This window comes from Bombyx mori, chromosome 15, assembly GCF_030269925.1.
Source record: "Bombyx mori chromosome 15, ASM3026992v2".
NCBI lineage: Eukaryota > Metazoa > Arthropoda > Insecta > Lepidoptera > Bombycidae > Bombyx > Bombyx mori.
Genome location: NC_085121.1, coordinates 11,102,578 through 11,119,785, shown reverse-complemented (window position 1 = coordinate 11,119,785; position 17,208 = coordinate 11,102,578). Strand labels below are relative to the sequence as shown.

Below are 17,208 nucleotides of genomic sequence, written 5' to 3'. Positions count from 1 at the left end.
CTTACACTTAGGATTCGTTTGTAGTTCCTATCGTTATGAACCCTTCTAACTCTACATGCACTGAGATTGGACAAAGGCAAAGCATAGACAATCGTGTGAAGAGTGAACCAAATTATTAAATTACTTTAGTTAAGTGGATATTTAACTAAAATGCTGGGTACATCAGAGGAAATTTAAAGTAGTGCCGATGCCGGAAAATCAATAGTAATAGGCTACCATGGTGTGAGGCAGGATGATTTTACTGGTGGTAGGACCTCTTTTGAGTCCGCACGGGCAGGTACCACCACCCCGCCTATTTCTGCCGTGAAGCAGTAATGAATTTCGGTTCGAAGGGTGGGGTAGCCGTTGTAACTATACTAAGCGTTGTAGATGTCTATGAGCTCCAGTAACCACTCAACACCAGGTGGGCTGTGAGCTCGTCCACCCATCTAAGCAATAAAAAATAAATAAATAAAAGACATAAATAAGTAGCGTTAAAGTGGACGTGGAATAGATACAGGGTTTAAATATGCGACTAGAAGCACCGTTAGTGGATCGGGAGGATCCGAGATGACGTGTTTTGGGCGACGTCGGCTGCTTTCCATTCTGTCCGCAGGATCGGGAATGTAGTTACCGGCGGCCACGATGAGAGGGTTCTCGTGTCGTGCCGCTTTATCGAAATGAAGTTAATGCAGTCAACTTAACCCGACTTTGACCTCTTAAGTCAAGATGGGAGTTGGCATACCGGGAGCGCAATCTTCATAGATTAAAGCGGTATTCAATTTACCTAGACTATGCCTACAGCACCGGAAATCACCACGCATAAATGCCATCATCCTTGAGAAGTGGCGTCGACTTAGTCGAGTCGTCGTCGAGTAGGGTATGGTAGATTAGGAAAACGCGATTTTAATAGAAGCTTTGTATTATATTTTAAAATGTATAGAATATGAAAAAATAACATATAATATTAAGGTCTAATGCAACACTTCTGTTTTACAGATCCTTTTAAATTGCGTCATCTAATATATTGTAACATATTCATTAACATATGCATATAACATCTTTAACATATTTTAATGTACTGCGTAGAGTATTCCAACAAATGATTTAGTGTCTGAATTATCACAATCTTTTCCAATTTTTTTTTATTTCGACAGGTTCTTTTTTTTTCACCAACTTGTGATATATTGCACCATTTTAGTCTGCTTGCAAATTTAGTCATAATAATATGTGTTCACCGTGTATCTTGTAAACATGTTTCCGTAAGGAATACGTACGTTATAAAATAAACTTATTTGAACGCAAATTCTGGAATAGTGGATATTGATATTAACGCAAATTCTGGAATAGTGGATATTGTTGAAGCATTTTTTAGTTTTGGTACTCAAATTTGCAGACAGATTTATAGGTCCCAACCTAATCTTCACAAACAAAAATTTTGACTAGTGATTAGCTCAAGCTAGCTTAGATTTAGAATATTGGCTCATTATATTAACAATCCAATCGTCTTGGATTTTTAAGTAGGTATATCAATGTTTAAATCTCTTAAATCATATATGTAGTTCTTAAAATTAAAGTACAAATTATTAAAAAAGCACAGCATTGAAATGTAAAAACTTATATTTATACGACTTGTGCAAATTAAAGTACAAATTATTAAAAAAGCACAGCATTGAAATGTAAAAACTTATATTTGTGCAAAGCACGAAATAAAATTCGCAAAAACAGTATGTATAATAACAATAGGGTTGAGGAAAGATCCAACAATTTAATCAATATTTTGACATAGGATTTAATTAGCTGTTCACAAACTTTAATAGGTTATTTAAAAAAAAAAAAAACTTATAAAAAATATGGTCTTGGTTTTTTAAGTTTAGATGGGTGGATGCTTTTACGACCCACCTGGTGTTATGTGATCCCCGAGCCCATAGACATCAGCGACGTAAATACCGCCACCCACCTTGAGACATGAGTTCGAATTTTTTACAGTACAAAGGCTGCCCCACCCTTCAAATCGATACGCATTACTCTGCTTCAGGGCAGAAATAGGCAGGGTGATACCTGCCCACGCCGGTTCACAAGATTCCTTAAAACCAATAATAAAACTTTGATTAAACCCAAACTTAAGATAGGTACGTTACATTTACGTTAAAAGAAAATTGCGAGATTTCGAAATTTAAAAATAAAATTTGTAATTTTTTTCTCAACAGCCTGTAACAACGATAATCGGTAACACTAAGATCCAACGCTAAAATCTAAATCGTTTTGCTAATTAAATTTAGCCCTTATCTTTAACCTAACAATAAGCTGCACTGGACACTTCAATGGCTGATCGCTCGGTAAAAGTTTAAATTTTATTTACTCCATGATGAAATTTTACAGCTAAGATTATTCAATATTCTATATATGAGTCGACTATTATCAAAGCCGGCAATGTGACTTTTGGACAATTATTGGTAAATCAGAAAAACGAATTATTGACTTTGTATTCCATTGGCAGTCACAAAACTCTTCTGAACGACATCTTAGATAAATAACAGGTTAAGTATTAACCTTTATTTAATGCAGGTTTTGAACCGTATTCTTTGAAGGAGACGATTATATTCAAATCAATCTGTATTGACATATCAATAACATTTTTTTGTCCAAATGCACAGATTGCCACCTTTGATAATAGACGACTCATATGTGACATTTTATTGTTTTGTGAATCATGAATTCATGACTCTTTGGTTTTTCTATTACACATTTACACAAAAATTACTACCTTAACGCATGAACTTGATTATTCAAAATAATTGGCGGCGCTATGTACAAAATTATTCAGATTTTAAACAGACATCACGATATTAGACTTGAATAAAAATTTCTTTAATGACCCAGCCTGTCGTTGCCCAATGTGATAACGCAATATGCAGTTATACTACTTTGAAATTAAGTTATATTTAATGTTCTGCCGCTTGAATTTACATACTGAGCATACGAATTAATATTCATATTAAAGAGCATTAATTTTAAGTATTAAGTAATAAAATTCCACAATAATTATTTACACAACAAACACTTCAATTTTTTATAAAAATCTAAAAATATATAATCTTTCAAATTTCAATCAGTTATATTTATCGAATCTCTTTACATACTGTGATGTCAGGTAATTTTTTTTTCATGTAACTAATCTGCTTTTAGATTACATTAATAAAAGTGATTTCTGCGAAGATTTCATTTTTAAGTTATTGCCATAAACAAGCTGATATAGATAAACGTTTTCCGCAAATTACTTATCAGATCGGTCGGTGATTTTAAACAAGGTTATTTTTTTAATTTGTGTTCAATTACGATATCGACGTAGGTATCAACGATAACAGAAAGTACTAATGAACTAGGCCCTATTAATTCTGATTTCTTAAGGTTGTTACTAATATATTTATTCGATTACTTAAATAATTAATAGGTATTTGAAGAACATTTTATTGTTAATATATGATTTAACTTAGTACTTTGTCATTATAAGGTTAACAGTAAAATTTAAGAAAAATATAGACTGCACCAAATAAAATTGCTAAATTAATTCCCGTTTTTGAAATTACTCTAATATTTGTTTCATTCTTTATTTATGTTTGAACACTAAGTGAATGGGCGGGGCCGCATAACATCACAAAAATAAAGGGAATATGGCCTTGATAGCAACAAATTTGCGTTGAATTCACAATTCACGGAATGTTAAAGAAGAAGTATAAAAATTATCATTAGGAATGTTTCTTTAAAGGTTAAGAAATAAATGTAGTTTGGGACTCATTCCTGAAAATACACTAAATGGTTCCCTAAAGTTAAAAGTAATAGGAAAGGTACTAAAACGTTTAATCAAAAGTTAACAGTTCTGCTTATTGCATTTCTGAATGAAAATTAATAAACTAAGACTGAATTGTTTGAATTTTGAATATTTAACTCAATATTGAAAACATGTGTGTACAAACCATGTACCTTTTCATACAAATTATCATTGAAAGTTTGGTATTTTCAAATTTTAAGTTTATACTAATGAGTATAACTTTGATTATCATCAGTCCACAGTTATCCACTGCTGGACATAGGCCTTTCTCAATGTACACCACTGAGTATAAGTTTATCTACAAAGATATAATAACCTTATTCCACTGTAACGGATTTTGCGAGATTGCGCGGGCAGTCAACATTGCAATCACGCAAAACAGCAATGTGGTAGGCCAGAAGCTGCATAGGAATAACTGTTAGGACACCTTGTAAACAATCAACTGTTTTAGGCACTTGGAGACTTTGTGATGCGAGTGCCATTGTTTCTGTGTCACCCTCCTCACAGACTACTATTGGACGACCTTGACGTGCTGTTACTTGTTGTAGAGCATTCATGCATTTTATGTAAACTGGGTCACGCATCACTATCATCATAACAGGCATTGAATCATCTATGAGTGCTAGAGGCCCATGTTTCAATTCACCTGCCATAATTCCTTCGCTGTGCATGTAGGTTAGTTCTTTAACTTTGAGTGCACCTTCTAGGCATGTAGCAAAGTTGTAACCTCGGCCCATTATTAAGAGTGATCTTTGTCGGTAAAGATCTTGTGCCAAAGCTTTGACTTCTTCATCTAAGGCAAGAACCTGGCGAATTTTTGAATCCAACTCATGTAAACCTTCTATAATGTCAGCACGTCTTTTTTGTAGTGAAATTCTATCTTCACTGATCACTAAAGCAAACATGACCAATGAAACAAACTGAGAAGTGTATGCCTTAGTAGAAGCAACACCAATCTCAGGACCAGCATTGATATGAACACCACAATGTGATTCACGGCATATTGAACTTCCAACAGTATTTGTTATTCCAACAATAAGGGCACCATGGCGTTTACAGTATCGGAGAGCCATAAGTGTGTCTGCAGTTTCACCAGACTGAGAGATAAAGAAACATACATCATCTCTGAAAACAGGGGTGTTTCTATCTAGAAAATCAGAAGCTAACTCCACCATAACTGGTAGCTCCGTTAATTCTTCCAAAAGCTGTCGGGTAGCTACAGCACTGTGGTAACTTGTACCACATCCTATTAACATAAGTCTTCGACAGCGCTTAATTTCAGGAATATAATCTTTAATACCTCCTAAAGTAACAGTACCATTTGCAAAGTTTAATCTGCCCCTCATTGTATTTACAATGGACTCTGGCTGTTCAAATATTTCTTTTTGCATGAAATATTCATAATTTCCCTTCATAATCTGTTGAAGTTCCAACTTCAAAGTAAAAATTTCTCTTTCATGGGGATCATTGCTGCTACCGGACATTCGGTGAATACTAAGGACACCATCCTTGATATGAGCGACATCATCATCTTCAAAGTAAAGTACTCTATTTGTATGTTCAATAACAGCAGATGCATCAGAAGCAAAGAAATATTCAACATCTCTTTCTTCCTCTGGCTCAAAGTGAGCATGACTATTGACTCTAGGAACAGGAGGCACTACACCTCTAGTAGCTTTATTGTTGGTGTACATAATTGGAACATGGTTACTGGACAACCTACGAGGTGTCTTAATTCCAACAAGCAAGGGACTTCCACGGCGGGTCGCAACACACTCATTAGGAAAGTAGCGTGACTTAAAACATAAAGCAAAAGCTCCTTCAAGTTGTTGAATTACCTGTTCAACTAATTCTTGGAAGCTGCTTTCTTTGTGCTGATTATAAATATGATGAATCAGCTTAGCAATTGCTTCAGTATCTGTTTGTGATTCAAATATGTAGCCTTTGTTCTCAAGAAAAGTCTTGACTTCCTTGTAGTTTGTAATGATACCGTTATGAATAACAACAAAAGCATTGTCCTCGCCAGACCGTTGTGGATGAGAATTAACAGCACTTGGTTCCCCATGAGTTGCCCAACGAGTGTGAGCTATTCCACAATGAGAGTCCACACATTCTTCAACTGATAGTTCAATACTACGTTCCTGCAGCAATTCTTCTAATGCGGCTACCTTACCGCTTCGCTTAACAACAGCTATGTCTTTCTGATCCGCGGAATCCACAGCTACACCGGCTGAATCATAACCGCGGTATTCTAAACGTTTAAGTCCATTGACAAGTAGTTCTAAAATTTCACGCCGGGTCTTAGGTGTTAAATGGTTAATGTACGCAAATATTCCACACATCGTAAATAAAACTGAGGGATCCGAGTGAACGTGACCACTGAGCGCGACAGACTGCAACTACACAAATACAGAACTAATATTGAAGGCCTACGCGTATTGCTCCTACCACTAAAATTTACTTTCACTTACGGCCATTCACACGTCATCGCGTTTCGTTATCAAGCCTGTTTAACGTAAAATTAAATATCAGCGGTAAAACCGAACCACTTCCAAAATCCAGAGATGAATTGATAAACGTCAAATGTGTTTCACTGTCAAATCAACTCAAATCAACTGACAACAGCCAGTTGTCAACTATCATTTTTTTAAGGGATTTTATGACCTGGTAACTAAGACCTTTAGGTCAAGTCTTAATTTAATTTAAATGAGAACTTTTTTATATGAAAAATGATATTATGAAATGAAATGAAGTTGATTATTATGAAATATGGCATAAAATGAAATGAAAACGAATTAAATGAAATGAGATGAGATGATATGGGATGAAGTATAGTAGTATTTACTGAGACTTTTTGGAAGATCCCGAGAAGTTACGTTCAGCGGCTTTGTTTCATTTTCCTACATTTGTGCACTTTCACAGATACTAAATAGTTAATAAACCACCGTTATTACACATTTAAACCTGAAGAAACACTAATTAGACAAAATAAAAGAAATCACACAACACCACTCCTGGCGTTCCCGCAAAAAAGTCCCCAACCATCATTCTACCTAACTAGACACAGATAATTAACTATGTAGGTACATAAAGAATCTATTTTTCAGTTATTTCGCGTAGAAGTAAATCACAAACTATGTTGCGGCCCATAAATAATACACCTAATATACAAGGGCGGATCCAGCTTTGGCGCCAGGAGGGTGTCACATAATCGTGGGCAAGTTAAGAACTTATAATTTAATTTTGATAACAATAGATAATAAATAAATCATGATGTTCTTCAATTAGTCCAAGTTAGTTCAAGTCCTGGAACTAGCTCTGGGGGGGGGTCATGACCCCCATGACCCCCCCTGGATCCGCCGTTGCTATCACCTGCACCACGAATGCAATATATGAAGTCATAAATTGAAGTAAATATAAAATATTTTGTCAGAAGTTAATAAAGTTAAGAAATAAAAATTTCTATTTATATGTATTAACAATAATATGCTTTTATCTTATTATGGTACCTACTTAGTAAAATTTAAACAATAATAATATATTACCTGAAACAGATTAGATCTATTGTGGCACTTCCACTGCTGTCAACCCAGACTACTGTGAAGATTTTTTTCACTAATGTCGAGATGAGCATTTAATTTCATGTTAAACGTGTAAAATATATACTCTTATAGTAATATGATGATCTGTTATCATGTTTATTAATAGAGCCCATATACTTCAGTGGGTAAACCATAACACGAAGTAGCAGGTAGTGCTACTTTTATAGCCTGGTTTGACGTGGTCATGTGTACAGTACATTAAGTAGGTAATTTTTATGGCATTTTTTTTACTATTGGTTTTATTTACTTAATTGTTCACACAAATGCGCTAATCGATTCACACTTTGTCGGGCGCACGCAATATACGCGCCAACCATTTAGTTAGTGCAGAACTGTTTAGTATAGCTTTCATTCTTCTAATACATTTTTCATAAATTCGTTTAATTAGAAAATATTTAATGACGAATGTCTCTACGTAGCTATCAAATTAGTTTACTCTGTGGCTTAGATATTGATGCGGTGCAGCTTCTACCAGCCGATAACACGAACAATTGTGGAAGAGAAACAAGAGGCACTACAACTATAGTAGGTAGCTTAATTGTTAGTGTACATTGTAATTATATAATAATAAATACACAAATAATTGTCCACCAGCGCTAAGACAACTACAATACACTATAATAATAATTATTTTCTTTCAATACCGAACAAAGCTTAATGACTCACATTTAGATAATTGTTCAAGGACCGGGAACTCTAAATATATCCCCAATTATAGGAAATTAGCTGAAAATATGGACACCCAAGTTTCACACTGAATTATATGTATCGTTATGTATTACACCAAAATAAAGTTATAAAAAAATCTGTTTTTTTTAATGCCTGTTGATTATCTGTAAAATATGCGCCCTCGGTGATTTTCAAAGTTAGTATGCACCCTTAAGGACAAACAGGTTGCCGACCCCTGGTCTAGAGAGACCATATCAGCGTAGCCTTAACTAGTAGGTGTCGGTAGCACGAACCCTAGCAAGAGCCGTGCTTCTCAGAATCTACCGCCGGATCGGAAACGCGACCCACTGAGAAGATCCGGTGAGAAACTCAGTGGGCTGTGTCTGTGGGTTAATTTATTCGCCGAGTCCTTCGTTGCAAGCGACGGGTTCGACGAGAACAATGACCAGTGCTTGGGGTACCTGGGGAATCCATTTACGGATAACCGATCGAGGGGGGTAACGGACCGGGTTATGTCGGACTCCGGCGCCTCCTGAGAGGAATAAAGGGAGAAGAGAAGGGCCGAGGTCCTTCACCTACCCCAATTTCTCACAGGAGACTATGCCTTGAAAAAGGCGCGCGAAGCACTTGCCCCGCAGAACGACTGCCGACTAAACCCCATCGAGCTCCACCACACTGACTACACGAAGCTTACGGTACCGCGGTGCGCGCCGAAAGTCTCGCCTTAGCCGGTAGTGCTTGGGGTACCTACCTAAAAGCACCGTTAATGGATCGGCAGGATCCGAAATAACGTGTTTTTTTGGCGACGTCGACTGCTTACCATTTGATCCGCAGGATCGGCTATGTAGTTTCCGGCGGCCATGATGTGAGGATTCTCGTGTCGTGCTTTTTTTATCGAAGTGGTAGTAGTGTACCTACGTCACGATAGAGGTCTTTTATTTTTTAATATACAGAGTAATTTTTATTAACAGCCTGGTAATCGAAGAAATAATAAACGAAGAACTGCATTATTATTGAAGTACCACATCTACACAAGGCAGACATTTTGTGTATTATTTGCCAGAAGATCTTTGAATCCAGAAGAGATGAGATCAGAAGCCGGAAGATAATTGAAAATTCACAACCTTAACAATTAATATTATTTTCTAATGTGGTCAACTAAGAGTCTACCCCCTCCGCTTTGAAAACTGTCTTCATTAAATTTATTATAGGCAGCAGGTACATACCAATAGGGCTTACTTTTGATCGGGATTTAAACCTAGGCATTAAGCAAACTACACCTTAACAAACTCACGAAATATAGAGGGTTCGTGGAATAAACATCAGGACACAGTACCAGTAGCTTCTTTATTGGTTTATCAGGATTAAAGTGTAAATTATTGGAATAATTACAAAGTTACATGTACAACGAGATATCTCAAATATAATTACGTAGGTATTAAAATTCACAACAAAAAAATGGACTGATTCACATTGAATATTTAAACCTTTAAACAAAAATTTTACAGAGAAAATCCTATTATTAGGAACCAAAATTGTTTACCATCTTACAAACATTTTTCAAAACTCTAATTCAAAACGTTTTTAACGCTTTACTCTTTCTGCTAACTACAAATAGTTGATTTACAACCAACTCCTTTATAATACAAGATGTCAACGCACTTTAACCTCATTCTAGCGTAATTAACTTACCGAAAATGTATCGTTCAATCTTGAAACGGATGTTAGTTCAATTACCATGTTAAAATGTTTGAAAAATATGAAGATGCTTTGTTAAACTGCTTTCCAAAATAATTGTCATTGTAGTAAATGAACTGTAAATTTAATCACGAACAAAATTTGTTATCAACTTCAAATCTATCTATGTGTAGAAACGGTTTAAAAATTCAACAACCACTCCATTGCCTTTCCTCCTAAACTCTTTACGATGAAAAAATAAAACGTGACGAGCTTCAAGATACGGGAACTCAAACTTGGCGAATATCTTAAGACTAAAGTAATCACAAACACATAAACTTAAAGCGTAAGAGTAACTTAATTGAACTAAATTAAAAAGTATCATACTACGATAAATGCATAAGTATATGACGAGCGTGTCACCAGTGAAGAAGCTCCGATGTAGAGGAGATACTACTACGGGGAATTGCGCACGATTAGGGGGCAGCGATGTCGAGGGGCTCGGCGGGGTCACCTGTTGCGCCATATAACCAGCCTCAGGGGGCTGTTCGTGGTACGGCGCCCTGTGCCCAATAACGTTCTCTAGTGTGCGCAGAAAACGTTCCCGACATAGTCGCAGGGGAAACACGATGACAAAAGGGAAATTGAAGAAGGAAAACGTTGCAGCTCCGCAGACGATGGTTACTGGCTGCAAGATATTTTTTAATGTGCCCCATAGTTATTTTTTCTTCTGGGCCTTCTCGGCGGCTTTGGTAATTTTACCAGTAGTCACTTCTTTGAATGTCACACTCTAGAAAAAAAAGTTTTAAAGTGAACACTGGTAATTTAAGGCCTGTGCACACCACGTTTTTTAAACGCGCTGTCGACGCGCGTTTGTAGCGATACAGATGCGATACGTCCGCAAGTCAAACGCAGCCTGTAGACCTTTTCACACCTGTATACATTCAAATACGCTCTTGTATCGTTACAAACGACAACAAATCACTCTGTACGATAAAAGCGCGCAGTCGACGCGCGTCGACGGCTCGTTTAAAAAGCGTGGTGTGCACAGGCCCTTAGAGGTTAAGTGTTAAGTGAAATGTGAATAGGTATACCTTGATGACACCCACGGCGACAGTCTGACGCATGTCGCGCACAGCAAACCGACCGAGCGGAGGGAACTCCTGGAAGGATTCGACACACAGGGGCTTTGTTGGCACCAGAGTCACGATGGCTGCGTCTCCAGACTTGATCGACTTTGGATCCACTTCGGTTGTTTTTCCTGATTAAAGTAAATTAAACTAGCATTGATTCTGCGTAAACAGCTGCAAATTCGTATTGATATCTCGTATTTAAATAGGTTCTGGTTTATTCGCCAAAACTCTGATATCAATTTGTATATAGGTTGATAGTAAAAGCTGTGAATTGTTTAATTTAGTACCGGTACGGCGGTCGCACTTCTCCTTGATCTCGGCGAACTTGCAGGCGATATGAGCGGTGTGACAATCAAGCACCGGAGTATACCCGTTGCTGATTTGTCCCGGGTGGTTGAGCACAATCACCTAATAGAAATTAATTTTGCCTTTTAAAACAAAAATCTATGTTAAAAAACGCTAATCTAGTTACTGCTCGTTGGGCTTAATTTTTTTGGCTTTTGTTACTTATATTAAAGTACAATGTTGCCAACGTCAGGTAGTGAAGGTTTTATATATCCCTGAAAGGTCGTAATTATGAAAGAAATGTTGCCAAGCTCAATTCAAAGAATGGCTGAATAACGTAGGCTTCCTTTAATTATAAAAATGCAATTTTCAAAGCTACCTTTTATTTTATATACACAATTATAATAATAATATAATTTCTCTTTTCAATTTAAATCTGTCTCGCTGTCCCTCCTACCTGAGCAGTGAAGTCGGAAGCGCCTTTGGGTGGTGCGTTCTTAGAATCGCCAGCAACGTAGCCGCGACGCAGTTCTTTCACCGATACGTTCTGTTAAAAAGTGTTAGTATAGTTCTTTAGTGAAAATTCTCAAATAAAATTATTCGTATCTTTAATAGTGTACCTTGACGTTGAAGCCGACGTTATCGCCGGGCATCGCCTCTTGCAGTGCCTCGTGGTGCATCTCAACAGACTTAACTTCGGTGGTAATAGCTGCCGGAGCAAATACCACAACCATACCTGTTTAAGAGATACAAAATGCAATTATCCGTGTCTTGTTTGTATCCAATTCAGAGATGGGGACCAACATACCAGGCTTGAGAATTCCTGTCTCCACTCGTCCAACTGGCACCGTTCCGATTCCTCCTATCTTGTACACGTCCTGAAGAGGCAAGCGAAGGGGCTTCTCAGTCGGCCGTGACGGAGGCTGTATCGCATCGAGCGCCTACGAAAAAGTATAAATATACTCAAATAAAGAAAGAAATGTATACATTATTTGGTGATTTGAAATGAAAACGAACCTCGATGAGACATTTTCCCTCGACTTTGCCGTCCTTGCGATCGATGGTCCACCCCTTGAACCAAGGCATCTTATCAGAAGGCTCCAGCATATTGTCACCGTGCCAGCCAGATATCGGTACGAACGCCACAGTAGCGGGATTGTAACCTTAAAGAGGATACTCAATCAAGTAAAAATTGGTGTAACAACAAATTTCATACAAGTATATTTTTTACCAATTTTCTTAATGTAAGAAGACACTTCTTTCTTAATCTCTTCATAGCGAGCCTCATGGTAAGGCGGTTCGGTAGAGTCCATTTTATTCACGCCGACAATAAGTTGTTTTACGCCAAGAGTGAAAGCAAGCAGGGCGTGTTCGCGAGTCTGTCCATTCTTACTGATACCGGCTTCGAACTCGCCAGTTCCGGCTGCCACGATCAGTACTGCGCAATCAGCCTGAATATAGTAATAATAATAAATTCAACATCCTTGTTAACGACCTTTCATTTAGCTAGAAGATATGCAGAGAAAATCAACAAACCTGGGAAGTACCCGTGATCATGTTCTTAATGAAATCTCTATGACCGGGAGCATCAATAATGGTGACGTAGTATTTGCTGGTTTCAAACTTCCAGAGAGCTATGTCAATGGTGATACCGCGTTCGCGTTCCGCCTTTAGCTTGTCCAATACCTATAGAGAAATAAAATTAAGATAAAAACAGAATCTGATACTTTAATGTACTTGTCTAAAATAGACTACCCCGGTAACCGTACTCGTAGAACTCGACAAAGAGTTCGACGTGCGACCTAACCCATCCATCAGCCCGCTGAGTTTCTCGCCGGATCTTCTAGTAGTAGTAGATTCATTCGCGAAGCAACTGCTTTTGAGCTGTTAGGTCTCCTTCGGAGGCGCTTGGGCAGCTGTTAGCAAATCCCACCCCTCCTGGCCGAGCCTTTGCTCGCCCACCTGTCCTGGTGAAATTGGAAAGGCCTCCGGGCCATCAGTTAATCTTCAATTATAAAAAAAAGACTGCGAAAAAAATTGCTTACCCAAGCATACTTGAAGGAGCCCTTGCCCATCTCTTGAGCTTCTTTCTCAAACTTCTCGATTGTACGTTTATCAATGCCGCCGCACTTGTAGATGAGATGGCCGGTAGTAGTGGACTTTCCAGAGTCCACATGGCCGATGACGACGATGTTGATATGAGTCTTCTCTTTACCCATCTTTGTGGATCAAGGTTGCGCAATATGTGTGAACCGTTTAAACCTACGACCGTATTGAACGAGTTTTAATAATTATTTTAGACAATGTCTATAAAAATGCACAGAGGCTGTTAAAACAAACAAAAAAAATAATTGTAGGTACTTATCAGGTAAGGTGGTTTTACTCAAATAATGAAACACCCGTTTTCAAATTATTTATTACAAAATTTTAATATTACATTTTGATGAAATCATTTTACCTATTATTTCAAATGACCAGAAATACAAAGACCAGACCAGAAAGTGTTTCTAGATATTTGTATAAGAGCGCCATTACGTAAAAGCAAATTTTTCAAGTGGCGCAAATAATCTCTGTATTCTCTCAATATTTGCTAAAAACTTTCTTAAAATAAAGAGTGATTAATTGATGGTTCTTGCTGATGGCAGCAGATACTGTGACGTATTTTGTGATCTTTTAATATTTAAATAGTAGTTATGTACCTTGTTAGGCACTAGGCCTTACCCTATGTCCTTAATTCAAAATGGAGGCGTTTTATTAGCACAATATTGCACTGGTGATGCACCGAATAAATCAAGTTCACGACTGAATTTCACAGACGCAGCTCTCTAGCCTGTAGGGAGGAGGAGTTCTGTACCGAGCCTGCGCGTAAACCGTCCGGGACATCGATACAGCGGACCTATCTTTCCAAATATAGACGATTCCTTACATTTGACCTGTCGCGCAATTACGCCAAACCTACTTGACTCAATACATTTTCGACCTTTGTTCGCTGGTTAAATCACCTCCATGTCATTGCGATAAGAACATATTTATATGTAGATACACATCTAAACACCGAACGAGGTTTCTTCTCTTGAAAACATGGAACCCACGAAAAATGTTACACAATTTTATTCATATCTATTCATAAAATTCTATTTGGTAATCAGAATATAACTCAAGAATATTAGGTATATTCGAGTCGACAATACTTACTCTAGATTTCATCTCATTTGATGTAAAGATAATGCACTAGTCCTAAAATAAGTATAGAACATAACTCAGAGTTGTTTGTGAGCAGCGATTTAAATATAGGAATCAACAGTAAATTCATAGACAAACTATAAGTCGTGCAATGTGTGATGTATGGGTCGTGTATCCACGTGCTTGTAATGAGAATTGAGCAAGAGTCCAATATTACTGTAAAATGCCGAAAGGAGATTTAATTACGTATGAGTACGCAATTTTGTATGATAAAACCCAGTTACAATTATCATTGGTCCGTACGAAAGTCAAGATTTTTCCGCTTAAAGTTTAATTTAACTGTTACAAAGAGCAGTACTTAGTTGCAATCTACAAATAGAAATTACTATCTTAAAAAATTCGCGTAAAACTGATTTAATATTCAAAATATTCCTTCTCAACTAAAAAAATAGGTATTTCGTTTATTAAATATTATGTACTCAAATACAAAATCAAACTTGGTGTAAATAAAACACCGGTGTGCCAACCATTTTTTTCAAACATTTTCTAATAAACGGTTACTTACTTTAAAAAAAATATTAATTACAAACTACAATTAGCGGGCTTATAGCAAAAAAAACTACTAAAAACATAATAAATAAATAAAGCTCACCTGTGTAGCCTCAGTCAGCAGCCAGATTTTCTCAGGTCCCCGGGCATGCGCGTTATTCAGTTAGTGGTAAAATAGAATCAATAAAATCAAGAAAGCTACTTATTGAACGTTTTAGCATAATTTTTCAGATAAATTAAATGTTTTGCAGTTAGCTATAAATAGCTCTGTCTTTTTTATGTAAAGCGAAATATAATGTAAACGGTTGATTTAAAAAAAATGTATAATAAGGAATGAAATTGTTTACGACAACGGAAATAATAGATTTACTTTTAAACTGTCCATAGTTTTTAAGCAAAATAGCCAGTGTTTAAGTTTAAGATTGCCAAAGGATTAACGTATAGGCTTAAAGTTTAATTTGGGAGGTTTATAGTCCGTTTTTTTAAAGAATTTTAAAGAAAAAAAGAAAGAAAGAAAGAAAGAAAGAAAATTTTTAAAGAACTTTCGTCTTATCTGAGGACGGACGAAAGGGGCTCAATTTTCTTCGATTCAGAAACACTCAGTGGGTTCCTCAAGTATAGATTTATAGATCAATCAATGCGTATTTTAACTATAACTAATACAATCTTTAAAAAATTTTTTTTTTTTACTGCTTAGGTTGTGGACGAGCTCACAGCCCACCTGGTGTTAAGTGGTTACTGGAGCCCATAGACATCTACAACGTAAATGCGCCACCCACCTTGAGATATAAGTTCTAAGGTCTCAGTATAGTTACAACGGTTGCCCCACCCTTCAAACCGAAACGCATTACTGCTTCACGGCAGAAATAGGCAGGGCGGTGGTACCTACCCGTGCGGACTCACAAAAGGTCCTACCACCAGTATTCTAAATAGGCAAAGTCTTGTAAACATTTCTTTGATTTTATTAAACTAGTTAAAAATAAATCTTTAATGTAAAATACTAATTTATCTGTAATTATTTTTATTAATTTTAATTTAATTAATAGGCTTTTTATGAATAGTAATAAAAAGAGGGTCCACCATACATCATAAACTAAAGTTCAAAATAAAAAATTAATTCTTCTTAGTCGACCACTCTTGTCAGAGTGATCGTGGTTACGTTGACGATGTATATGCACAAGCACCCCTTAGGTCGCCCGTGCTCCCGAGGACCAATGCGTTTTCAGGTGTACGGTTTCGGTACGGAGGCCGAACGTATTAAGCGGGCCGGGTCGGGACGCGATACACCGCCAGCCGGTTGCTCTTTTATCACATTTATACTCCTTGGCAGCGTGGTAGTACTGGTAGCGCGCCGCGCGGCCTCGAACCCCTCAGGTCGCCCCGTGACCTTCACCGGGGGAAGCCGCCACCTACAGGGGCCGGGATATGCGAGCGTAATCTCTTCCCTGGCCCCCGGTTGCTTGGAAGGCCTAAAAGTACCTTTTTTTCTACATTTTCTGGTTACCTCGAGGGGTAATGTCAGCGTAACCGGACGAGTCACAGAGCTCGAACCTGGTGAATTTGCTAACAGTAGCCCTTGCAAGAGTAGTGCTTCGGATCGAAAACGCAACCCATTGAGAAGATCCGGTGAGAAACTCAGTGGGCCGTGTCTAAGGTTTAATTTGCTTGCCGAACCCTTCATCGCAAGCGACGGGTTCGACGAGAAAGGTGACCAGTAAAAGCACCGAAAGTGGGTCGAGACGATCCGAAATGACATGTTTAGGACAAAGGCGCTGTGCGTTGCCTCATCGTCGGGGTGAAGTATGTAATTTGATAGAGGTGCAACGTAACAGTTTCTTAGGTGAATATAATAGTGTATACCGTGTATTTTGTAATTACCCATCGTGTAATAAAAATGAAACCCACAAAATTATAATTTGCGTAATTACTGGTGGTAGGGCCTCTTGTGAGGCCGCGCGGGTGGGTACCACCACTCTGCCTATTTCTGCCGTGAACCAGTAATGCGTTTCGGTTTGAAGGGTGGGGCAGCCGTTGTAACTATACTGACCTTAGAACTCATATCTCAAGGTGGGTGGCGCATTTACGTTATAGATGTCTATGGGCTCCAGTAACCACTTAACACCAGGTGAGCTGTGAGCTCGTCCACCCATTAAAGCAATAAAAGAAAAAAAATACTCCGGAAGGTCCGTACGGGTGGGTACCATGCTCAACTCCCATTTTAAGGCGAAGTATTCGCACGTTCTGATGCGATGGATAGCCGTTTTACACACAATCAAGACTTCCATCGCATGTATAAGGT

General features: G+C 37.7%; 3 protein-coding genes across 5 annotated transcripts in view; all 3 read right to left on the bottom strand.

The window, feature by feature from the left end:
- LOC101743353 (TAR DNA-binding protein 43) overlaps positions 1-17,208 on the bottom strand; it is a 490,523-nt gene that overhangs the window by 26,235 nt on the left and 447,080 nt on the right. The window lies entirely within an intron of this gene.
- LOC101743496 (glutamine--fructose-6-phosphate aminotransferase [isomerizing] 1) lies at positions 884-8,212 on the bottom strand. Its single transcript, XM_004924599.5, has one exon. The coding sequence runs from the start codon at positions 6,151-6,153 to the stop codon at positions 4,129-4,131; it is 2,025 nt and encodes a 674-aa protein (XP_004924656.1). The 5' UTR covers positions 6,154-8,212; the 3' UTR covers positions 884-4,128.
- On the bottom strand, positions 9,411-15,197 carry LOC101743635 (elongation factor 1-alpha 2). Of its 3 annotated transcripts, none has more exons than XM_004924600.4 (11): positions 15,013-15,197; positions 13,223-13,439; positions 12,714-12,863; positions 12,409-12,628; positions 12,195-12,340; positions 11,986-12,118; positions 11,798-11,913; positions 11,635-11,724; positions 11,180-11,300; positions 10,854-11,020; positions 9,411-10,549 (listed from the first exon to the last, which is right to left on the bottom strand). In XM_004924600.4, exons 2-11 carry the CDS (start codon positions 13,394-13,396, stop codon positions 10,478-10,480), a joined length of 1,389 nt encoding a protein of 462 aa, XP_004924657.1. In that variant the 5' UTR covers positions 13,397-13,439; positions 15,013-15,197; the 3' UTR covers positions 9,411-10,477. The 3 variants fall into 3 exon arrangements, with proteins under 3 accessions (XP_004924657.1, XP_037871911.1, XP_012544532.1); XM_038015983.2 differs by lacking the exon at positions 15,013-15,197 and adding an exon at positions 14,373-14,461; XM_012689078.4 differs by lacking the exon at positions 15,013-15,197 and adding an exon at positions 13,899-14,366.